At 36.4% G+C, this 23612-nt stretch overlaps 1 protein-coding gene across 1 annotated transcript; it reads left to right on the forward strand.

Moving 5' to 3' along the window:
• Nucleotides 1-1332: 1332 nt before the first annotated feature.
• On the forward strand, nucleotides 1333-22949 carry LOC113078500 (GTPase IMAP family member 7-like; the record flags this gene model as incomplete). The annotated part of the gene is made up of 3 exons (XM_026250798.1): nucleotides 1333-1423; nucleotides 21861-21926; nucleotides 22078-22949. Coding segments are annotated over exons 1-3 (1029 nt in total), but the record flags the coding sequence as incomplete, so codon positions are not given.
• Between the last annotated feature and the right edge of the window lie 663 nt (nucleotides 22950-23612).

The following is a 23612-nucleotide window of genomic DNA, read 5'->3' on the forward strand; positions in this document are numbered from 1 at the left end:
AGTTTTCAATGTCTTCCCCCTGCTGGAAGGCTGGCATTTTTGGTTCAGACTGCTGCATTGGCTGACTTGGTGCTGGGACATTTGTGGAGTCTAGGACATGTGCTTGCCTGTCTCGTGTAGGTCCTCTCTGTGCTGCCGGAGTTGGTAGGTCCATCCGCAGACTATCTATGTCATACGAGGTCTCTGCAGGCCGTGCTGACTGTACGATGGACTCTCGTAGACCACGGAGCTCTCGCAGATATCTCTCTTCCCTCTCCTCTTGTGCATCCAGGAATTTGCGCATCAGAGACACCATTCCTTCCCCAGACATTTCACCAGCTGTGAAGGGCTTGGTCTGTGGTGAACTGGCCTTTGCTGATGCTTCAGGAAGCCTTGTAGCTGCCTCTTCGTCCTCTGTAGATTCCATTGAATCCCAGGTAACATCCTTTTCAGCCACCACCTTCCCCTGGGACCGCAAACCCATCCTGGGTTTTTTACCTTTTGGCGCTGTCTTGCGGGTTGCCATCCCACCGCTGCCACCATATGTGATAAAACGAGAACCACCACTCGCTTGGGGACGTTGTGAATGTCCGTAAAAGATGTTAAATGATGGCTCAGCCCGCAATAGCACTTATGTGCAAGTGCAATTTATTTACAGTGCCAAAAAATATACACAGTCCAATGGTGAAAAATATATATAGGTGAACAAAGTACCAAAGAAACAACAAACAGAAAAATAAAGAGGGAATAATCCAAATGAAAAAAGTCAATATACAGGTAAGTATCCACAATATACAGGCGTTACAGAAAGATCGCTTGAGGCACCACAGTTGCTCTCTCGCTCCGACTTGGTAAACAAGTGATAAGTTTTAATCTGGCCTGCCCTTATATAGGCCAGACTCCACCCCCTTCACATGGGACTTCTCAAATGGGTAATAAGAGACGTTTAAAACCCCATTACTTCAGGCATTTCGACTTCTTTTACACCAATTATTAATACTAAACACAAACTCAAACACGTAATCAACAAATAAAACATTAAACACAAAAATACTACATTCAACTATTTAATTTATATACACGCAAAAACAAGGTACCCCCTACTTATATAAAACAATGGTTTGGCTGGTTTCCGGTGCGCTGCGGCAGCGCGGCGCCGTCAGTGACGTCATAACTGATCGGCGCTCTATCGCTCTGTTTGGCAGCGTCTCACACCGGAACACCGACCATCGCACACCCAATTCAATATAACAAACACCGATTAGACAAGACGAAATCAAACAACGTGCAGTGTGAGTGTGTGAAATGTCCGGGGTTATGAATATTGACGGATGTGGAGGGGAAGATGAAATAATGTCCAACACATATGTGCCATCGGGAGTGCGTGTGCACCCGCGCTGCCGACGGCGGAACACCAGGAGGGAAATGAGCGTGAGTTACAAAGGTAAGTCTTTCTGCTTAAGTCTAGGTGTGTGCGTGTGTGTGCCAGTGTTGCCCAGCAGTGACAATTATGTCAGCTTTGTCACAAGCCTAGATATTCTAACTATGGCTAAAGCTCAAAACTAAAATAATATTATTTTTAAAAAATGGATATTATATTTACCACGACCGGTGAAACATTCAAATGTCTATTCAAAAAGATAAGGCGGTCTACGTGCTTAGATGAGAGCCGAGTGCGCAGCCTGTTCACATTTAGTGGAATAAATTCGCTCCGCTGGAACAGATGTTGCAGGAACAGCCAGGCACCACTGGACAAGATTATCTGTCCCTGAAACTAATGGGCAGCAAATCTTTCACCACCATATCAGCGAATAGCTTTGTCGTCTTCTCGGTTCTGCCTGCGTTGCATTTAGGTCTTACGGCAGGTGATTCAATGCTCGTCTGAGTTGCCGCTATTTTATGTACACATTTTAGATGATAGCGCATTGTATTTGTTGTAGATTTGTGTGACAGCTTGGCGCTGCACAGCTTACCCTGAACTGTATTTTCATCGTTCTTCTCAAAGGGAAGCCAGCCATCACTACTTGACTTTGAGGCCATGATTATCTGTCTTCTTACGTCTTTTGAGGCATCAAGTGGGAAGCTAACCAATCAGAGATCAGGGCGCCACCCAACGTGGTGCCATAACCAATAAAAATAAATAAATAAATAAATAATTTCGATCATCGTTTATGTGATCGATCATCGCTGTCGCGGTCGAGTACTCGATCACTGTTGCACATCCCTAATTGCAAGTCTTTAAATCAGGGTTTTAGACTGTTTTTTTTTTAATTGAAATTCTTATTTGATTAACATTAATGGGATTCTCAACCCCAAAATTAAAATTGTGTCATTAATCACTAAAGAAGTCCTGAATAGAGCTTTACAAACATTCACTCCTAAATTAAATTGTGATGAATAACATCGCATTTATAAATCTGAAAAGGCCAGTAGTAGTTTGTATCCCTGAAAAGTAATGTTTGTCGTTTAAGATTTTCTTATCATAAACAGAGTTGGCAAGTAGTGCTGAATTGTCTCGCCATTCAGCTGCTTACATCTTACCTCAGCTTGCATTCAAGTGGTGAACTGCTCAGCTTCTGTGAACAGTAAATCCCGCCTTCTTCGATTTGATTGGCTAATTCAAACATTTTGACACTGACGAGCGCTTTTGAGCCAGTACACTGAGCCGGAGCACACTAAATTAATTTGAATATTTGACTCAAGTGGGCCATGCAGGCCATTCATCTGGGCCGATGGATGTACATTTTTTATAATTTATTATATATATATATATATATATATATATGTATGTATTAATGCAATGGGCCGGCCCACATCAAAAGTCAAAGTCCCAGTGGGAAAAATCCTGGTGCTCCAGATGGCCAGTCAGTATTCAATGACTCAGTCATGAGAACATGCCACTTGTTTCTTTCCTGTAGTGATCATTGTAAAAGACAGTCACTAGTCTCCACCTATCAGCTTAATGATGTTACATGTGGAATAATACATTCAGTACAAAGTCCACAAATAATAATAATAGAGTCATTAGCATTTTTAAAAATGAACTTGTTACTATGCCATATGTTATATCTTGTTGGAGCTGTTTATTAAATGTTAAAGTGATTGGCTGAGATAACATAAAGTCCCAGTGCTTGACGACTAGACTAATGAATTTCAAAGACCATGTTGTTCAAATTGTTCTTGTAATGCATTCTCAACCTATGGTCGTCTGACAACCAAACTCAAAACGGCAAAGTTTACATCTCTCTTCCCTAGAACACCACTCCAGGCCCCAGGACCTCCTTCAGTTTGCCTTTTCCCTCCAAAAAACGCTATGAGTTCAAGGTCAGGGCTCGTATAGGGTTATTATGTGGAGAGTCCAAATTTTGGAGTGACTGGAGTGAGCCTGTCTACTGGGGATCTTTAAAGACCTACGACACCTCAGGTAACTTATGTCCGTATTACACAAACACACACACACACACACACACACAATAATTTTCAAATATTTTTACTGTACAGTTTCACAGAAAATCAAAGGCAAATTCACCCCAAGCATCTAAATGCATAATCACTTTTGCATCTTGTCCCATTTCAAACCCTCATAAAAACATTTTCTCGTTCTTTCAGTTGATTCCTGCTCACAGTCACCCTGACTATTACTGTATTCATTTCCAAGTCATGTTACTGTATAGTATTGGAGAAAGTTAAAGGCAGATACCCCAAGCATGAGTGCATAAGCACTTTTACATTGTCTCATATTCAAACCATCATAAAAATCTTTCCTTTTTAGGTTTGCTTGTTCTTTGATTACTGTTCAAAGTGATCCTGACTTTTTCTGAGTTAATTTTCAAATATTTTTACTTTATAGTTTGGAAGAAAATGAATGTCAGATTCACCCAAACATTTATGAGTACCTTTGCACTTTAACATCACGTCCCATTTTCAAACACTCATAAAAGTATTTCCTTTCTTATTTCAGAAAACATCTTAAGGAATAACAGCACTTTAGGCACGCTGCAGTAAATCCCATCAGACTGCTCAACAGTGCCTACTGTGGCTTCAACACCTGTCTTCTGCACACACACACAAATTTTTTTTTTCTCATATTAGGCTTTTGTTTAACTGCATAAAACAAATTCCATATTTGCATTTGTATCTGTGAAATGTAATAACACAGCTTACATAACCCCTATCACAACTTATTTCTGTATATCAGTCTTAATACAACTCTTGTTTAAATTCATTAGGTTGTATTGCAGTCAATCAATCAATAGTCTACTGTTATTTTAAGGTGTCATTCAGTCTTGAAAGGTGAATTTTATTATCATTAAATGATTATAGGAGTAAGCTGCAGCAGAAGCTGTGGCAGGACGACACCAAGGAGTTCTGCAGAGGCATGAGGACTACAAATGGTTACAAGCTGTCGGTACAATAAAACAACAACAACAAGAAAAAAAGTCTCCTCTCTCTCTCTCTCTCTCTCTCTCTCTCTCTCTCAAAGTTCAAGTTCAAGTTGCTTTATTGGCATGAAATTTGAGTTACAGTATTGCCGAAGCATTTAGATACAGAATAAAATATTAAGAATATCAAATAAAACTGTTGAATACAATCAATTATCCCTTTCGTATGGTGTGTATGGTGTATAAATATTTAGCAGCTAGTGTGACTGCCGTCTCATTCTCTCCAAGTATATAGAGTAGTTTCTCTGAGTCATTTAGAGACAAGAATGAAGGATTCAAAGCTTCAAACTGTGGGAAGAATGTTTCTCTTGTAGTGCTGTATTTGGGACAGACCAGAAGGAAGTTTTTCTCATCCTCTGTTTGATTCAGCTCACAGTGTTTGCACAGTCTCTCTTCTCTCGGTAGCCAGGATCTTTTATGTCTACCAATCTCTATTTCCAAATCATGATCACTGAGTCGATATTTTGAAAGGATTTGTCTTTCTTTTAATTTTAATTGCTTGAGTGATAAGTAATTTGCCAGTTTTGTGGTTCTGTTTAGGGCCGAATAACACTGGAGTCTGGTTTGGAGCTCAAATTCATTTTTTAATTTGTCATCATAATTATACTTCAGATTTTTGTCAGTTAGTTTCTGAATGTTGGGGTTGTGATTGGAGTCAGACTCAGTTTGGGTTTCCTTCATCAGTTGAAGCACGAGTGTGTTTAGAGGATGAGACACTGTTTGTATCAATAGATTTGCCAAAGGTAGTAAAAACACTAAAAGATATAGTGGCGACGTTTACATGCACAGCTATGTTTGTAATGTTAACATATTAAACATTCACATGTGCAGTATGCTGCCGTAAATAAGCAAACTCATTTAATAAAATTAAATTCATTGTCGACAATGCTGTGAACAAGAAATATAAACAAAATGTTAATTTTTTCTAATATAATCAATTAATAAAGGCCTTCTGAAGTTAAGCAATGCGTTTGTGTAAGAAAAATATTCATATTTAATCAGATTTAATCACTTTCTCATGACGGAAGCTAGTTATTTTAGTCTATAAAGTTTTAAATATTAATATTTTTTCTTATACAAACTCCTTGCTTTGCTTCAGAAGGCCTTTATTAACCCCCAGAGCAGTTTCGAAAACACTTTTATCATGGATGGATGATATTTGATATACCTCCAAAAAAACTATACCCATTGACTCTCGTTATAACCCTTAGAAGAGCCAGGACATTTTATTAATATAACTCTGGTTGTATTCGTCTGAAAGAAGAATGTCATATACACCCATGGCTTGAGGGTGAGTAAATATGACCGAACTTCCTTTGGCTGAAGCATCCCTTTACGTTATAATTGGTAGTGTCTTAAAGGGATTCACCCCAAAATGGAAGTTCGGTCATGCCACAGCCATAAATTGTTCCAAACCTGTACACATTTCTTTATTCCGCCGAACACAAAGGAAGATATGAGGGGTTTGTAACAACATGATGATGAGGAAATCATGACAGAACTTCATTTTGGAGTGAACTGTCCCTAACTGTTCCACAGTTGCATTTTTATTAATTTTTTCTAAGTTGTTTCAAAAGCCAAATATTGTTTAAACATTTTACCAAAAGAGATCTGTAAATGAAAATTATCCTTGATTAATTGCAGTATCCTGAAAAGGCAAGTTTCTGTTTTAGCGAGTGTATATATAATATAGCCACAGTTAATGTCATTGATGCGCACACATGTGCACTAATTGTTTTGTATTTTACTGTTATTCAAATAGATAACCCTGGGAGAAGGAATCAACATTCCAAAAAAGACATTCGATCGATTGTCCAAGACCAAAATGTCAGTGTTTACCCAGGAGCTGGCAGTTGTCATTTTTGGACGCGAGGTTCTGGCGACATCAAATCTAACGGGCAAAAAAACAACAAAACAGCGCTGGACTCCATCAAATTGAATGCGCTCACTGCTATGTTTGTTGTTTTCTTGATTTAAACAGATGACAGCTTAACTAAATAAATGTTAACATAAAAAAGTGCTTCATGTGGTAGCTTGTAAATAATATGATTCTATTTAAATGCAGTATGTTAACTCCTTGAATACCAGCTTTTTTTTTTTTTTTTTTTTTTAATAAAAAGTTAAAATCTCCACCTTTCATGGCCCTACATTTTTTTGTTCTGAGAATATCTGTACAAACACTATATCAAAATAAATAGTCGCGTTGAAACATTGTCTCATAAATGACATAAAAATCTGCCACTGGTGGGGAAACAATCAATATTGCTGATTCAAACTAAATAAATGAATAAATGAATCATGGGTCATTGTCACAGAGAGCTGTCTCTATCCACATTAGCTCTCTACATCACTTCCATTTGTTGATGTTTTTGTACTAGTGATGTCCAAACCTTTGTTTATGAATATGCACTAAGAATCATTAAGACTATTCATAGTACTTAACTATACATTAAATTTTTAGTTTTTAGGGAAATGCTTTTCCATCACATTTTATGTGAAGGACAAGTACATTTTTTTCTTAACATTAATGGATTTGATTTTGTTCCTTGGTCTTTTCATCCAGCATTTAATAATGCTATATCAACAATCTGCATACAAATTATGTGGATGGTAACCCATCTATTGCTGTTGTGCTACACACAGAATATTACAGGTTTATTTGGACAGTTTAAGTGTTGTGATTTAAAATTAAAAATGTTTAGATTGCATATATTGTTTTCATGTATCTTTACTTTTACAAATGTATATCCGACCTAGATAAACCATTGCAGCTAAATCTGATAACATTGATTATCATAAAATTATTTTTATTTTTGTGTTCACAGATGCTGTGATTGCTCGTTTTGAAGGGACCACTCCTAAAGTTAAGTGTGTCTTTGTCTGTTGTTAAAATGTGAAAAATGTTAAAATGTAAACTTTTTTTTTTTTTAATTATGCAATATTGATACTTGTTTGATTCAAATTGTACAATATTAAACTAAGATTCTGCTTATGTTTTTTTTTTCTAATGTATTTGTTTGTTTGAAAATACATTTTTTTTATTATTCTTTCATTAAATTTACTTTTGCAAAACAAAACATTTGATTAATATTTTTTTTTTATCTACCAAACTGTTTTATTATAAGTGTAAGCGTTTTGGTTTTTGTTTGTTCTCAATGCATTAAATTGAAATTAATGCATATTTAATTAACTACAATTACTCTTCAGTATTTTAAAAAGTACATCATAACCATGTTTTACAAACAATAGAAGCAGTTTAAGTACTGTAAAACATTTGTTAAAATAACTCAGAAGTTCAACTTATTGCATTTAATGTCATTTTAAATTGGTATATTTGAAGTTTTTTTGCAAATATGCATGTGTTTGAAACAATTCATTTAATTAATAATTAAGTGTACTGTTAATTTACATTAAAGTAAATGTTAGTTCACATACATTGTGCAGTGCAATTTAATTACATTTTGAAGATATTAGAAGCAATTAAGAAAGTACATATAAAGTTGTATTAAAGTTCCACTTAAGTTATTGAAATAAATCACTCTTAATTTTCACTAATTGCATTTAATATGAACTTAATCTATTATACATTTGAAATAAAATACAATTAATATGCATTAAGTGTGTCAAAATCACTACATATAATTCACACTTAAGTGTATTTTTATTTTACATTAAAGTATATTTTAGTTCACTTTAATTGATTATTTGTATAATAAGTACACTTTATAAAAGTACACTAAAGTGATTTTTTTTCACAAAGGAGGCCTATATTTATTAAACACATAAGCTATATTTGTTTCAGGCATTGTCATGAAGACTCTGCAGTAATAGTCACCAGTAGCCTAACTTAGCTAATCATACTATTCAAACAGCAATTAATGCACCACAAATGAAATGTATAAAAAGCTAAACACATCAAAAATATGATTAAGAAACGTTATATCACCCACGGTTAGCATAGGTTATTCGCTTATTGTTTTTCTGTGTGCCTGCAATCAATCAAGCAAATCAGCTTACAGACGATTAATATTACACAAACTGCATTGATTTGACACTGTTGCAATGCTTCAGTGATTAATATAGACACTTCGTTAGCTGTTCAAAATATTCCATTAAAACGAGTAGCTATTTGAGGATCATGCACTAATATTTTTAGTTTCCATTCGTTTGCGCGTTGTTTCAAGGTCACGCTCGCTCACAATAAGACGACTAATGAATATTCATGTAATAACAGTTACATGAACAGTTTTTCACGGGGACCGAATATTACACAACACCGGCTCCTCCCCTGATCTGAGTCTGCAATGTATTCAGCGTGTTTTTCAGTTCGCACTCAGGGTCGAAGAGCAGAGCAAACATCAGAGAGTACAAGGTGTGTGTGTGTGTGTGTGTGCACCAATACGTCTTCGCTGCGTTCACCTTCAGCCCTTATCACAGTGTGGCAGTTGTTTTATCTTCCAACAAAAATGAAGTGACTAACACCCATGAAAACATACTTTAGAAAACGTGATTTATTTTAATTTACTTTTTAAAATGTATTATTATAAATATTATATATAATATTATTGTCTGAAATCACTAAATGGCAGAGAGAGAAACATAATGTGAAGTTATTTTGTTTTGTATTATTAACAATAATTTTGTATTAAGTAATAATGAATCATTAGTGTATCATGATACATATATTAGAGTAAGAGTAAGGGGATCTGTGTTTTTTTTTTAAGTAATTGATTTATAGAAGTGGCAAATTGATAATTAATGTTGTTATTTTTAATTAAATATAAATAAATGTTGAACAGATTAAACATATTGCCAATAGACAATTACATGAATACATGTTTTGTATATTCTTAATGAATATTAGCTGGTTAGTTATTGTTATTATTGTATTGTAATTATTATAAATTATACTGAAATGAAATAATTTTTCAGGGGATGACTTGATGTATAACCAACCGTATTGTTGATTATAAAGGCTAAAAAGCTAAATAATACTACTAATAATAATAACTTATATTTAATTGTAGATGGATATACAACATGTTTTCTTGTTGTGCAGGAGTAGGTCTGTAAATGAGCAACAGTCAGGTGAGAATAGAACGTAGCAGTCTCTCAAACACACAACACCACTGTGTTCCCAAGATTCATAGCAGTCATTGAACCCTTATGTTGTTTTAATTGTCTACCAATTTTAACTTACATTTCATAAGAAAAAGAAGTGGTATTATCAAAGTATAAACATGAATGTCCTAATTATTAATAAAGAAGTCTTTTTTATAAAGACTTCTTTATTAATAATTAGGACATTCATGTTTATACTTTGATAATACCACTTCTTTTTCTTATGAAATGTAAGTTAAAATTGGTAGACAATAAAATAAAATAAAAAAATTTAAAAAAAATTTTCCAATGACTGGTCACATCTACATTTTTCTATTTGTTTTTTATACTGTTGTTTATGGCTCAGTCAGTACTCCTACTCCTATATATGAAATACAGGGAATACAATGGAATAGTGGATTGGAATAAGGTTAGTAGTATAAAACCCTACCCTAATAATCAAATCATATTCTTTAAATCATACCCTTATTGGGGGCTGAGCCCCCCTAAAATGAAAATCCTAGAATCGTCCATGAAGGGAATTAATGATTACTCACGTAAACTCCACCCACGGGAACTGTTTTTCACAGGAACCGAATATTACACAACAGGTGCGAAGGTCAGCCCTCTATCAGAGATTTTCTTTCGATTTGTTTAGGTGTAAAAATGGCGTCAGGTAAGAAACTATTTGGATACGAATAAATGCAGCCACGTTTCATTGATTTATTATGTATATATGAAATGTTAGCAAACATAGAGTTGTTTACTTCATTTAGTTTATTGAATGATATTTCACTTCGGTCTTATATTTATGTTGAATCCATTGGACACCAGGAAGTAACTAAACTTCTGCGTGAGGTTTCTTTTATTATTATTGCCCATTTATTCATATTTTTGTGTAGGCTATAGATCATGAGTTGAAATGTAATTTGTAGATGTTCTGAAGTTAAGGAAAACAATAATGTCACCAATCAAATGATTGTTGATATCAATGATCTCTGATCAGCAACACACTGTTCTGAACTCAGTTAGTTGGTAAATGCAAACATTGTGAAGTCAAAGCTTTTTAGTCTATGCAGGCTTTTATAAATTATTTAATAATTAATTAATAATTAATAAATACATTTTATAATTTATTATAATAATATAAATAATCTGTTCTGTTCTCTCTCTCTCTCTCTCTCTCTGTGTGTGTGTGTGTGTATGTCTGTGATTTTTCTTCTCTAGCATCAGCAGACAGACACAGTCCAGATTTGGATCGTCCTGAAAGTAAGTAAATGAATTCGCTGGCATGATATTAAGATATGTTTAACATTTATGTGTTGTAATCTTCACCTGGATTCACAGACAAGGCTTAAGTCTAGTCCCTGACTATAATGTAAGTCTGAGCTATTATAACTGAAATACACTTGTCTGTGAAACCGGGCCTTTGTGTTGTAACTGTAAAAGTAGAGGTTACCCTAAAATGAAAATAATGATTAGTCCCAATATGTTGTGATTTACTAAAAAACAAAAAAAACAAAGCTATGATTGTGAATTACTAGAATATGTGCAGTTTTACCAAAACAGTTAAATTGATAAAGTAAATGTCTCATTGTATTTAAGAGAGACAGAATGTGATGTTGGTCAGTGGTTAACTGTTTGATGAGAAAGACCCCCATATTTTTACATGTATAGTTAGACCAACTTCTGCTGTGTAAGAAAATATTAGGCAATATATAGTTTAAATATAAATTCTGTTATTTTTTATTTCTCTCATTTTCCAAAAATGACTAAAGCCTCCATAAAATCACCATAAAACAGCTTTTTTCAATTTATTTTTTTATTTTTTTATTAATTCCTGTCTTGTTAAATCTGCTAATTCTATAGAATGTTTAAAATGATTTTAATGTTCACTGATGATTGTGCAGTGCTTTTTTTTTTTTTTTTTTGTCTCTGCTCTTTTCAGTGAGTGATCTGAGTGATGTTCTGCTGGGAAAGAATCAGGAATCTGATCTTAGTGAGAACACAAACACAGGAAGTGATGGAGGAGGTTTGTTACTCAATATTTTTCATAATAAAACGAAAAGAGTATGATCATGAACTATTTTGTCCTTCAATAGTTACAGTGTAGTGCAAGAGACAGGAAATGACAGGGAGAAAATGAGGGTCACTTTGTGACTCCATGACGTTTTTACAAACTACAAAACTACCAGACTACCAAGTCTGATTTTATTTGTCAGGGAGAGGCTTCCAAACCAAGCAGCTATACAAAGAGATAAACTGATTCAATAAAAGCCACAATAAAACAGAGTCATAATTTCTGAAGAACATTAAAAGTGTTCATTTTCCTAAGGAAGTACAGTCTTTGTTGGATTTTCTTTGAGATGGCGTCAACTGAAGGTTCAAAACACAGTTTGTTGTCTAAAATGACTCCAAGATATTTGTATGTCTCCACGAGCTCAATGTCTGTGCCTTTAATAACCGTGACTGTAGGGGGAGGTGGTGTCCTGCGAAAGTCAATGACTATGTCCTTAGTTTTAGATACATTCAGCTGTAAAAAGAAACTATCGCACCACTCTACAAAGTCACTGAGGACTGGCCCATGGTCCCGCTCATCCCTTGATAGCAGCATGACAATGACAGAATCATCTGCAAACTTATGTATCTATCCTGGTACAAACTGCGACACTGGTTTGTGTACTGGATGTACAGGAGAGGAGACAGACAGCAACCTTGGGGGGAACCAGTGGATGTAAAAGTGACTTCAGATAGGGTGCTGTTGGCCCTCACACTCTGGGATCTGTCTATTAAAAAATCCAATAACCAGCGCACCAAATTCAAATCAAGGTTAAAATCCGCAACCAGTCACTCAGTGAGCAGAAAGGGCTGAATGGTGTTACAAACAGAAGTAATATCAAGAAATAAATGTCTGACATGAATCTTAGTTCTATCCAAATGGCTAAAAATAAAGTGCAGTAGTGTGATCACAGCATCCTCCACATCTCTGCCAGAACTGATGCGAACTGCAGTGGATCTAACTGATCTCCAACCTGCAGTAGGACAGCCTCTTGATCATTTTCTCAAAGCTTTTCAAAACCAATGAGGTCAAGGCTACAGGTCTAAAATCATTCGAGGATTTTGGGGAGCTGCACTTGGCTATAGGCACAATAATAGAATGTTTCTAACTTCTATGGACTCTTTGTTGTGATAAGGACACATTAAAAATTAACTGAAAGTTATGACAGAGTTGATCAGCACATGTTCTTAATAATTGCTCACAATACCCAGCTGTTCTCCAGGGGCCGAGAATAGTATGGTTTGAGCATGTCATGGTGAATGACTTTTACTTTGGTCCCTGGATTTCTCTGGATCCGGAACATTAAGTCGTCCAGATGTCCCAGGATAAAGTAAGGACCATCATAGTTTCTCCATGATTTTGTTTATCACTAGCTTTGTGCTTGAGGCCTCTTTAATGGCCGAGCATTTGCAGCACAACTGGTGCATGTGCAACACCTAAGTTAAACATCTACTCACATTTTGTACCAATAATACCTGGTCTGCAGGCAAGACAGCGTTCGCTCCACACCGAAATGTCCACCCACTGGCCCCTCATGCCTCTGGTGCATGACATCTTTCCGGAAAATTCGCAGCAGGATAATCTTGTGGTAAATCTCAGGACCCTCATTTAGGTAGTAACATCGTAACAGAATGCCATCCTTTAGGTACAGTCTTTGCCACTGACTCCAACAGGCTTTCATTGCCGGCCTGTAGAGTGACACATCTTCTCAAGAGGCTCGTTCCATGCTTTCCTTCATCCTCCTTTTGATGGGAGTGATATCAGAATCTGCTGCTTGGGCAGTACTCAGTTCTTCAGTAGTCCACCCAGAGAATGAAGAAGGACAGGCAGTGATGGCAGGTTGTACTAACCCCACAAGACTCCGTGGTAACAGCTGCAAGTTCATTATTTACAGGTTTGTTGTCACACTGGACTGCCTGGTGACAGAGCTGAGAGCTAATCAAGGTGGGATTCTTAAGGTTGCTTGGGAAAGTTGATCGGCATGGCCTTCGGGAAAGCATATCAGCATTTTTTTATGACAGCGCCCAGGACAATGAACAACTTTGAAGTCATACTCCCCAAGCTTCTCGAGCCACATCCCTCCGGTTCTCTCATTCTTATTAACCACTGTAGGCTATTATGGTCTGTGTGTACAGTGAAGGATCTGCCCAGCATATACTGATGGAAATGTGTTGTGAACACTACCGCTAAAACTTCTCTCAGTGTGGTGCAGTAATTCTGTTCAGTTGGCGTCAGTGTTAATGAAGATGACTTTTTTTGTGATGAAGATGAGATGCTGACGGAGATAAAACTAATATCTGATGATGAAAACTATGAAGAAATATATGCTGTGTCTTCTTTAACAAAATGAGCATCCTGTGTGCAGAATGATGAGCTTGAAACAACATGGAGTCACAGTTTCTTAAAAAGAAAATAACTTATAGTCATTTTTGGATTAATGCTGACTGGAGACGCAAACCGGTTCAAACGATTCAGTACGATCTGGTGAACTGGTTCAACTGGTATATAAGGAAAAAGGGCGATATTACAAACCAATGGATTATTAATTAACTGCGTGAAGGCACAAAGCTGTATAAAGTCTGTTGCATAATCCAAGCGCTGTTGTCTGCACTTCAATGCTAATCAAATAACAAAGGATTGCACACTATTCTTAACTAAATAACTTTTCTAGCTTGTATTAATGTAGCAGACCTTTTCTGAATGATGACCAAAACTTTACTGATGTTTTATTGTTTATTGCATCATTTTTCAATACAAAAAAATCACCATAAGAGCTAAACAAAACACAGCACATTAAACTTTCTCTTAGTTGCTTTATAATCAACATACAGCGAATTACACAAAACACTTATTACAGGTAACAATAGACAAATATATACAGAGCTCATGCCTTTTCAGGGGGTGCTTATTAAACTGACAAACTTTAAATCTGAAGAACTGCGTGATGTCATTACCCATATAATGTTAGCTCCATAGACTAGAAAACCCATCAAAATAACCTGCGTGAGGTTTCTTTTATTATTATTGCCCATTTATTCATATTCTTGTGTAGGCTATAGATCATGAGTTGAAGTGTAATTTGTAGATGTTCTGAAGTTAAGGAAAATAATAATGTCAACAATCAAATGATTGTTGATCTCAATGATCTGTGATCAGCAGCACACTGTTCTGAACTCAGTTAGTTGGTAAATGCAAACATTGTGAAGTCACAGCTTTTTAGTCTATGCAGGCTTTTATAAATCATTTAATAATTAATTAATAATTAATAAATACATTTTATAATTTATTATAATAATATAAATCATCTGTTCTGTTCTCTCTCTCTCTGTGTGTGTGTGTGTGTGTATGTCTGTGATTTTTCTTCTCTAGCATCAGCAGACAGACACAGTCCAGATTTGGATCGTCCTGAAAGTAAGTAAATGAAATCGCTGGCATGATATTAAGATATGTTTAACATTTATGTGTTGTAATCTTCACCTGGATTCACAGACAAGGCTTAAGTCTAGTCCCTGACTATAATGTAAGTCTGAGCTATTATAACTGAAATACACTTGTCTGTGAAACCGGGCCTTTGTGTTGTAACTGTAAAAGTAGAGGTTACCCTAAAATGAAAATAATGATTAGTCCCAATATGTTGTGATTTACTAAAAAACAAAAAAAACAAAGCTATGATTGTGAATTACTAGCATATGTGCAGTTTTACCAAAACAGTTAAATTGATAAAGTAAATGTCTCATTGTATTTAAGAGAGACAGAATGTGATGTTGGTCAGTGGTTAACTGTTTGATGAGAAAGACCCCCATATTTTTACATGTATAGTTAGACCAACTCCTGCTGTGTAAGAAAATATTAGGCAATATAAGTTTAAATATAAATTCTGTTATTTTTTATTTCTCTCATTTTCCAAAAATGACTAAAGCCTCCATAAAATCACCATAAAACAGCTTTTTAGAATTTTTTTTTTTTTTTTTTTTTTTTTATTAATTCCTGTCTTGTTAAATCTGTTAATTCTATAGAATGTTTAAAATGATTTTAATGTTCACTGATGATTGTGCAGTGCTTTTTTATTCTTTTTTTTGTCTCTGCTCTTTTCAGTGAGTGATCTGAGTGATGTTCTGCTGGGAAAGAATCAGGAATCTGATCTTAGTGAGAACACAAACACAGGAAGTGATGGAGGAGGTTTGTTACTCAATATTTTTCATAATAAAACGAAAAGAGTATGATCATGAACTATTTTGTCCTTCAATAGTTACAGTGTAGTGCAAGAGACAGGAAATGACAGGGAGAAAATGAGGGTCACTTTGTGACTCCATGACGTTTTTACAAACTACCAAACTACCAGACTACCAAGTCTGATTTTATTTGTCAGGGAGAGGCTTCCAAACCAAGCAGCTATACAAAGAGATAAACTGATTCAATAAAAGCACAATAAAACAGAGTCATAATTTCTGAAGAAACATTAAAAGTGTTCATTTTCCTAAGGAAGTACAGTCTTTGTTGGATTTTCTTTGAGATGGCGTCAACTGAAGGTTCAAAACACAGTTTGTTGTCTAAAATGACTCCAAGATATTTGTATGTCTCCACGAGCTCAATGTCTGTGCCTTTAATAACCGTGACTGTAGGGGGAGGTGGTGTCCTGCGAAAGTCAATGACTATGTCCTTAGTTTTAGATACATTCTGCTGTAAAAAGAAACTATCGCACCACTCTACAAAGTCACTGAGGACTGGCCCATGGTCCCGCTCATCCCTTGATAGCAGCATGACAATGACAGAATCATCTGCAAACTTATGTATCTATCCTGGTACAAACTGCGACACTGGTTTGTGTACTGGATGTACAGGAGAGGAGACAGACAGCAACCTTGGGGGGAACCAGTGGATGTAAAAGTGACTTCAGATAGGGTGCTGTTGGCCCTTACACTCTGGGATCTGTCTATTAAAAAATCAAATAACCAGCGCACCAAATTCAAATCAAGGTTAAAATCCGCAACCAGTCACTCAGCGAGCAGAAAGGGCTGAATGGTGTTACAAACAGAAGTAATATCAAGAAATAAATGTCTGACATGAATCTTAGTTCTATCCAAATGGCTAAAAATAAAGTGCAGTAGTGTGATCACAGCATCCTCCACATCTCTGCCAGAACTGATGCGAACTGCAGTGGATCTAACTGATCTCCAACTGTCAGGGTTTGGGTAGAGGGATGAGGCGAGGACTCAATGATGCAGAGAGAAGGGCTCTTTAATGGTAATAATAATAACACAAACAAACAAAAACTACCCCGTAGGGGAAAACAGACAAAACTTGACTGGCAAGGCAAGGCAAGACACAATATACACAGACGAATATTAGACGACGAACTAGCAACCAGACTGCAAACACAAGGACAATAAATAGGGAGCTAATGAGGAGGGTAACAAGGGAACACATGTGGGGAAAATTACATCAATAATCAGGTAACAAGATGGGTGGGGTCAAGACAATTGACAAGAGCACATGGCACATAGGAACAAAGACAAAAGCCATGTGCTCACAAAAAAACAACAACAAGCACATGGCCAGCAAACCAATCGCAAGCCATGTGCTTGAATTGGACACAAACACATAAAAACAATGACAAGAGGAGAGTATCAGGGCTCTGTCACAAAACCATGAATACCACTAGACTGAAGTGACAGAACCCTGACACCAACCTGCAGTAGGACAGCCTCTTTGATCATTTTCTCATAGCTTTTCAAAACCAATGAGGTCAAGGCTACAGGTCTAAAATCATTCGAGGATTTTGGGGAGCTGCACTTGGCTATAGGCACAATAATAGAATGTTTCTAACTTCTATGGACTCTTTGTTGTGATAAGGACAAATTAAAAATGAACTGAAAGATATGACAGAGTTGATCAGCACATGTTCTTAATAATTGCCCACAATACCCAGCTGTTCTCCAGGGGCCGAGAATAGTATGGTTTGAGCATGTCATGGTGAATGACTTTTACTTTGGTCCCTGGATTTCTCTGGATCCGGAACATTAAGTCATCCAGATGTCCCAGGATAAAGTAAGGACCATCATAGTTTCTCCATGATTTTGTTTATCACTAGCTTTGTGCTTGAGGCCTCTTTAATGGCCGAGCATTTGCAGCACAACTGGTGCATGTGCAACACCTAAGTTAAACATCTACTCACATTTTGTACCAATAATACCTGGTCTGCAGCCGAGACTGCGTTCGCTCCACACTGAAATCTTCTCCAGAGGGTCGTTCCTTGCTTTCCTTCATCCACCTTTTGATGGGAGTGATATCAGAATCTGCTGCTTGGGCAGTACTCAGTTCTTCAGTAGTCCACCCAGAGAATGAAGAAGTACAGGCAGTGATGGCAGGTTGTACTAACCCCACAAGACTCCGTGGTAACAGCTGTAAGTACATTATTTGAGCATTTGCAGCACAACTGGTGCATGTGCAACACCTAAGTGAAACATCTACTCACATTTTGTACCAATAATACCTGGTCTGCAGCCAAGACAGCGTTCGCTCCACACCGAAATGTCCACCCACTGGCCCCTCATGCCTCTGGTGCATGACATCTTTCCGGAAAACTCGCAGCAGGATAATCTTGTGGTAAAACTCAGGACCCTCATTTAGGTAGTAACATCGTAACAGAATGCCATCCTTTAGGTACAGTCTTTGCCACTGACTCCAATAGGCTTTCATTGCCGGCCTGTAGAGTGACACATCTTCTCCAGAGGGTCGTTCCTTGCTTTCCTTCATCCACCTTTTGATGGGAGTGATATCACATCAGCATTTTTTTTATGACAGCGCCCAGGGTGATGAACAACTTTGAAGTCATACTCCCCAATCTTCTCGAGCCACATCCCTCCGGTTCTCTCATTCTTATTAGCCTCTGTAGGTTATTATGGTCTGTGTGTACAGTGAAGGATCTGCCCAGCAGATACTGATGGAAATGTGTTGTGAACTCCACTACCGCTAAAACTTCTCTCAGTGTGGTGCAGTAATTCTGTTCAGTTGGCGTCAGTGTTAACGAAGATGACTTTTTTTGTGATGAAGATGAGATGCTGACGGAGATAAAACTAATATCTGATGATGAAAACTATGAAGAAATATATGCTGTGTCTTCTTTAACAAAATGAGCATCCTGTGTGCAGAATGATGAGCTTGAAACAACATGGAGTCACAGTTTCTTAAAAAGAAAATAACTTATAGTCATTTTTGGATTAATGCTTACTGGAGACGCAAACCGGTTCAAACGATTCAGTACGATCTGGTGAACTGGTTCAACTGGTATGTAAGGAAAAAGGGCGATATTACAAACCAATGGATTATTAATTAACTGCGTGAAGGCACAAAGCTGTATAAAGTCTGTTGCATAATCCAAGCACTGTTGTCTGCACTTCAATGCTAATCAAATAACAAAGGATTGCACACTATTCTTAACTAAATAACTTTTCTAGCTTGTATTAATGTAGCAGACCTTGTCTGAATGATGACCAAAACTTTACTGATGTTTTATTGTTTATTGCATAATTTTTCAATACAAATAAATCACCATAAGAGCTAAACAAAACACAGCACATTAAACTTTCTCTCAGTTGCTTTATAATCAACATACAGCGAATTACACAAAACACTTATTACAAGTAACAGTAGACAAATATATACAGAGCGCATGCCTTTTCAGGGGGTGCTTATTAAACTGACAAACTTTAAATCTGAAGAACTGCGTGATGTCATTACCCAAATAATGTTAGCTCCATAGACTAGAAAACCCATCAAAATAAGAGTCCCGCCTTAGTAAAGATCTCTACCATATTAAAACTTATAATTTTTTTAAATGTATACAAAAACAAATTAGAATAATAATCATAATAAAGTCTGTTACAATAAAGGATTAATATGCTTTTAATTTGTAGATTTAATCATTTTACATTTGTTTTCTTTATGTCTGTACCTGAAAACTGTTAAATCTTCCACCTTAATTGGTAACATTTTATTATAGGGTCCAATTCACACTAATAACTAGTTGCTTATTAGCATGTCTATTATTAACATATTGGCTGTTTATTAGTGCTTATAAAGTACACATAACGCATGACATCCCTAATCCTACCCAATACCCTAAACTTAACAACTACCTTATAAACTATTAATAAGCAGCAAATAAGGAGTTAATTGAGGCAAAAGTCAAAGTTAATGGTTAGTTAATAGTGAGAATTGGACCCTAAAATAAAGTGTGACCCCTTATTTAATATGTATCTTTGTTCTGTGGTATGTATGTAGGCCTGCTGAATGTTAAATAGATCCAATCCATGTTAAAAAGAAATTATTAAATGATGCAGCAATTAAACTGCTGCTATAATTTAATGCAGTTGTTATAGAAATTTGCTGAATTAAAACATGATCAAAATACTATCTATTTTGTTGCTAAAATTTCAAATAAAAGAGGAAGTGACAAATATATAATATCCCATTGGTGCATCCCCATGATAAATATAGCCAGTTCTGTAATCAGTGGTAAATCTCTACGTTTTTCGCAGCTTGTCAGTGAACAACTGCTCTGTGTTGTAAATGCTGCTCCACGTGAAAGCACACACGTGTAGAGTAGACAACACTCCCACGCACCGCCCCGGACCCTTTTTTAATGCACGATCACTTTCGAGATTCGCGATCGTATGTACTCTATTTATATTATGGAGCAACAGTACTTCCCACACATTTTACAAGATTATATGTTTGTCAGTGGTACTGAGGATCAGCAAATCATTCCCCATCATTCTCAGTCATCTACACCGGACGCAAATGTTGTCGTGTGGCGCCGAGCCTCATCAGCTAAAGTCAGTCTAATTTTGTGTCAGCATGTCATAAGCAGAATGCGGCAGCAGTTTTACTGTCAGGGATTTGTGGTGTCATGCCATGCTGCATCCAGTGTAGACAGCATCATTGATTATACTGAGTTCTATTGACTGATCTATATATATAATGAATCTCTATTATAGATCACTGGTTCTACAGTATTTTGTCACGCCATACCGCTTGCCTCCAGTGTAGACGGTGTTAGGAATTGTTAGTTGTTTTCCCTTATAAGGATTCACGATTCGGGCACACCTCCCCCAATCCCCCCGTCCATGTCATCGTCCATCGTTTCACTGTAGACATCGTCCGATGCCAAATTTTAAGACATTGCCCAACTGGCGCAGAGCCCAGTATAAAACAATTATATCTGCGGAAATTATAATTAAACATGACTTAGTTACTACATTTCAGTACAAAATAAATGCATATTGTTTCTGTTTTAATGTATACACTCTGGATTACATTAATAGCGTAATTTGTACGTTAGTAAATTATTCTTTTTCAAAGATCCAGTCACATGCACATGAGCCATACACAGCCCAAAATTAAACTGCTTTATATTGATAGCATTAATCCATTGCATCTATTATTGACAATTAATCGATCTTCCATTAATAATTTAAATCCCTTTTTGACGTAAGGACAAGGTTATGCAGCTGAATACAGTCGTCAGACACAGTTTGAGTAATACTGTCACTGTTGTTTGACTGTCAATGTTCAACCAAAAATTATAATTCTGCTTTTATTGCCACATCATGTCATTCCAAACCTATCTAGACCACATCATGTCTAGTGTCTGTTTCCCTGGGTGTCCAGTAGTGGGCTCACTTCCCCTTAGACACTTCACAGTAGGCACTAGAATTCCTCTAGTCTGGTCCTTTATTCACAGTAATTACACTCCTGTTAATTGCACCAGGTGCAGAAAAATCTATTGTCATTAGTCTCCTTATATATTGTAATCCCTGTTGTTTATGGAGTCCTTACCCTTCGTGTTACCCTTCAGCTTCTCGTCTTCCAAGATTCCCCTTCATCTTCTCGTCTCCCGAGATTGACCCTAACCTCTCGTCTTCCGAGTTCCCTTTCCTGTTCCCTACTTGTTTATTTGTTTGTTTATTTTTGGACTGTCTGTTTTGGCTTTGACCTCTGCTTGTATTCAACAATTTGGAACACCCCTTGAATAAATACCAGCAATTGGATCTCTTTCTCTCTCCTGTGTCTCTCTGTTGCGCGAATCGTCACACTTACTCTCTTTACTAATGAAGACAAAGTAGAATTAGAGAAGATCCAGATAATATTTAGCTCATTAATAATGTGCTACACTATGATCAGCATGATTGGTCCAAACACACAAGTGTCTGTGTTGCTGGAGAAAATGGAGCAGATTATTTAGTTAAAACAAACAGTGTTTTTTTGTTTCTCCACAGAGACATCGATGGAGACACAGATGGAAAAACTGTGGAACTCATTAGAGATGTGGTTTCAGTCACAAGGTAATGACCATAAAATCTGAATTAATTAAACACACTTTTCATGATTGCTGAAGTCTACACAAATTTGTGAGACAAAGCAGTAAAATGATATGTAGAGAAACAATATGATTAACACATGATGTTTCAGTATAAATTATTCATCTATCTTTAGATTCAAGAGAAAGTGAAAATGAACTGAGGATTTTGCTGCTGGGCAAACCTGGAGTTGGGAAGAGTTCAACTGGAAACACAATCTTAGGAAGAGAAGTTTTCATATCAGACTTTTCTGAAGAATCTGTTACTAAAGAGTGTCGAAGAGAAACATCTGAAATCAACGGCAGACACATTACTGTGATCGACACTCCAGGACTGTTTGATACTGATCTCAGTAATGAAGAAATCCAGAGAGAAATCAGCAACTGTATCTCTATGATCCTGCCTGGACCACATGTGTTTCTCTTACTGATACCACTCGGACGATTCACTGAAGAAGAAGCAAAAGCAGTGGAGATCATTCAAGAGATGTTTGGTGAAAACTCATTAAAGTACACCATAGTGCTCTTCACCAGAGGAGATGATCTGAATGAAAAAAACATTGAAGAGTATCTGATAGAACCTGAATCTGGCCTTAAAAACCTGATCGATGAGTGTGGAAACAGATTCCATGTGTTCAATAATGAGACTAGAGACCGAACACAAGTGACTGATCTACTGCAGAAGATAGACAACATGGTGAAGACAAACGGAGGGAGTTACTACTCATGTAAGATGTTCAGAGAGATGGAGAGAGAAATACAGAAGAATATACTGATGGAGAGAGTCAGGGAAAGAGAAGAAGAGATGAAGATGATCATGGAGAAAGAAAGAGAGAAACTAGACAGAAAGATACAAGAGATGGAGAGCGAAAAAGAGGAATGGGAGAAACAGAGACAACAGGAAATCAAGAAAACACGTGATGAATATGAGCAGAAACTTAAACAAGAGAGAGAGAGAAGTGAGAGAGAGAAAGAAGAACTTCAGTTCAAACATGAAGAAGAGAAAGAGAGAATGAAGATGGAGATGGAGAAAGAAAGACAGAATTACGAGAAAGAGAAAAGAGAATAGAAGAAGAGTTTAGAGAGATGGAAGAACAATATAAAAGAGAGATTAAAGAAGTAAAGGAACGAGAGAGAAAGATACGTGAGGAGATGAAGAGACAACAAGTGGAATGGGAGAAACTGAAACAACAGGAACCACAAAGAAGAGAAGAAGAGGAGAAAGAAAGAGGTAGATTCTTTGAACTTTATATAGAACTTTATACAGAGGCTCAGCACACTAACTGTAAATCAAAACAATAACCAACTCGTTTTGAAAATAATAAATATTTGGGTGTAAACAATTGCACTTGCATTTGCATTTGCATCGTTTTTTTCAGGAGTTTATGTGGTTGAAAGAATAATTAAGGATTTATAATTAGTAATAATTTGAATGTACCTGATTTAGAGCTGAGTTTTTAATAATTTCTAAAAGCATAAAGACTCACCATTTGTCCTTTCTGAGCTTTGTATCTGAAAACAGAAGATGAACATAGTGAGAGAGAAATAAAACTAATTATTGGCAGAAAAATATAGCAAGCTAATGTTAGAGGTCTTTTAGAGGGTTTTGTTAATTATATAATAAATTAAATGAAACTTTGTTGTTTTAGCCGATTCTCGCTGCTCAGATTGA

Source organism: Carassius auratus, unplaced genomic scaffold, assembly GCF_003368295.1.
Source record: "Carassius auratus strain Wakin unplaced genomic scaffold, ASM336829v1 scaf_tig00025855, whole genome shotgun sequence".
Taxonomy (NCBI): Eukaryota; Metazoa; Chordata; class Actinopteri; order Cypriniformes; family Cyprinidae; genus Carassius; species Carassius auratus.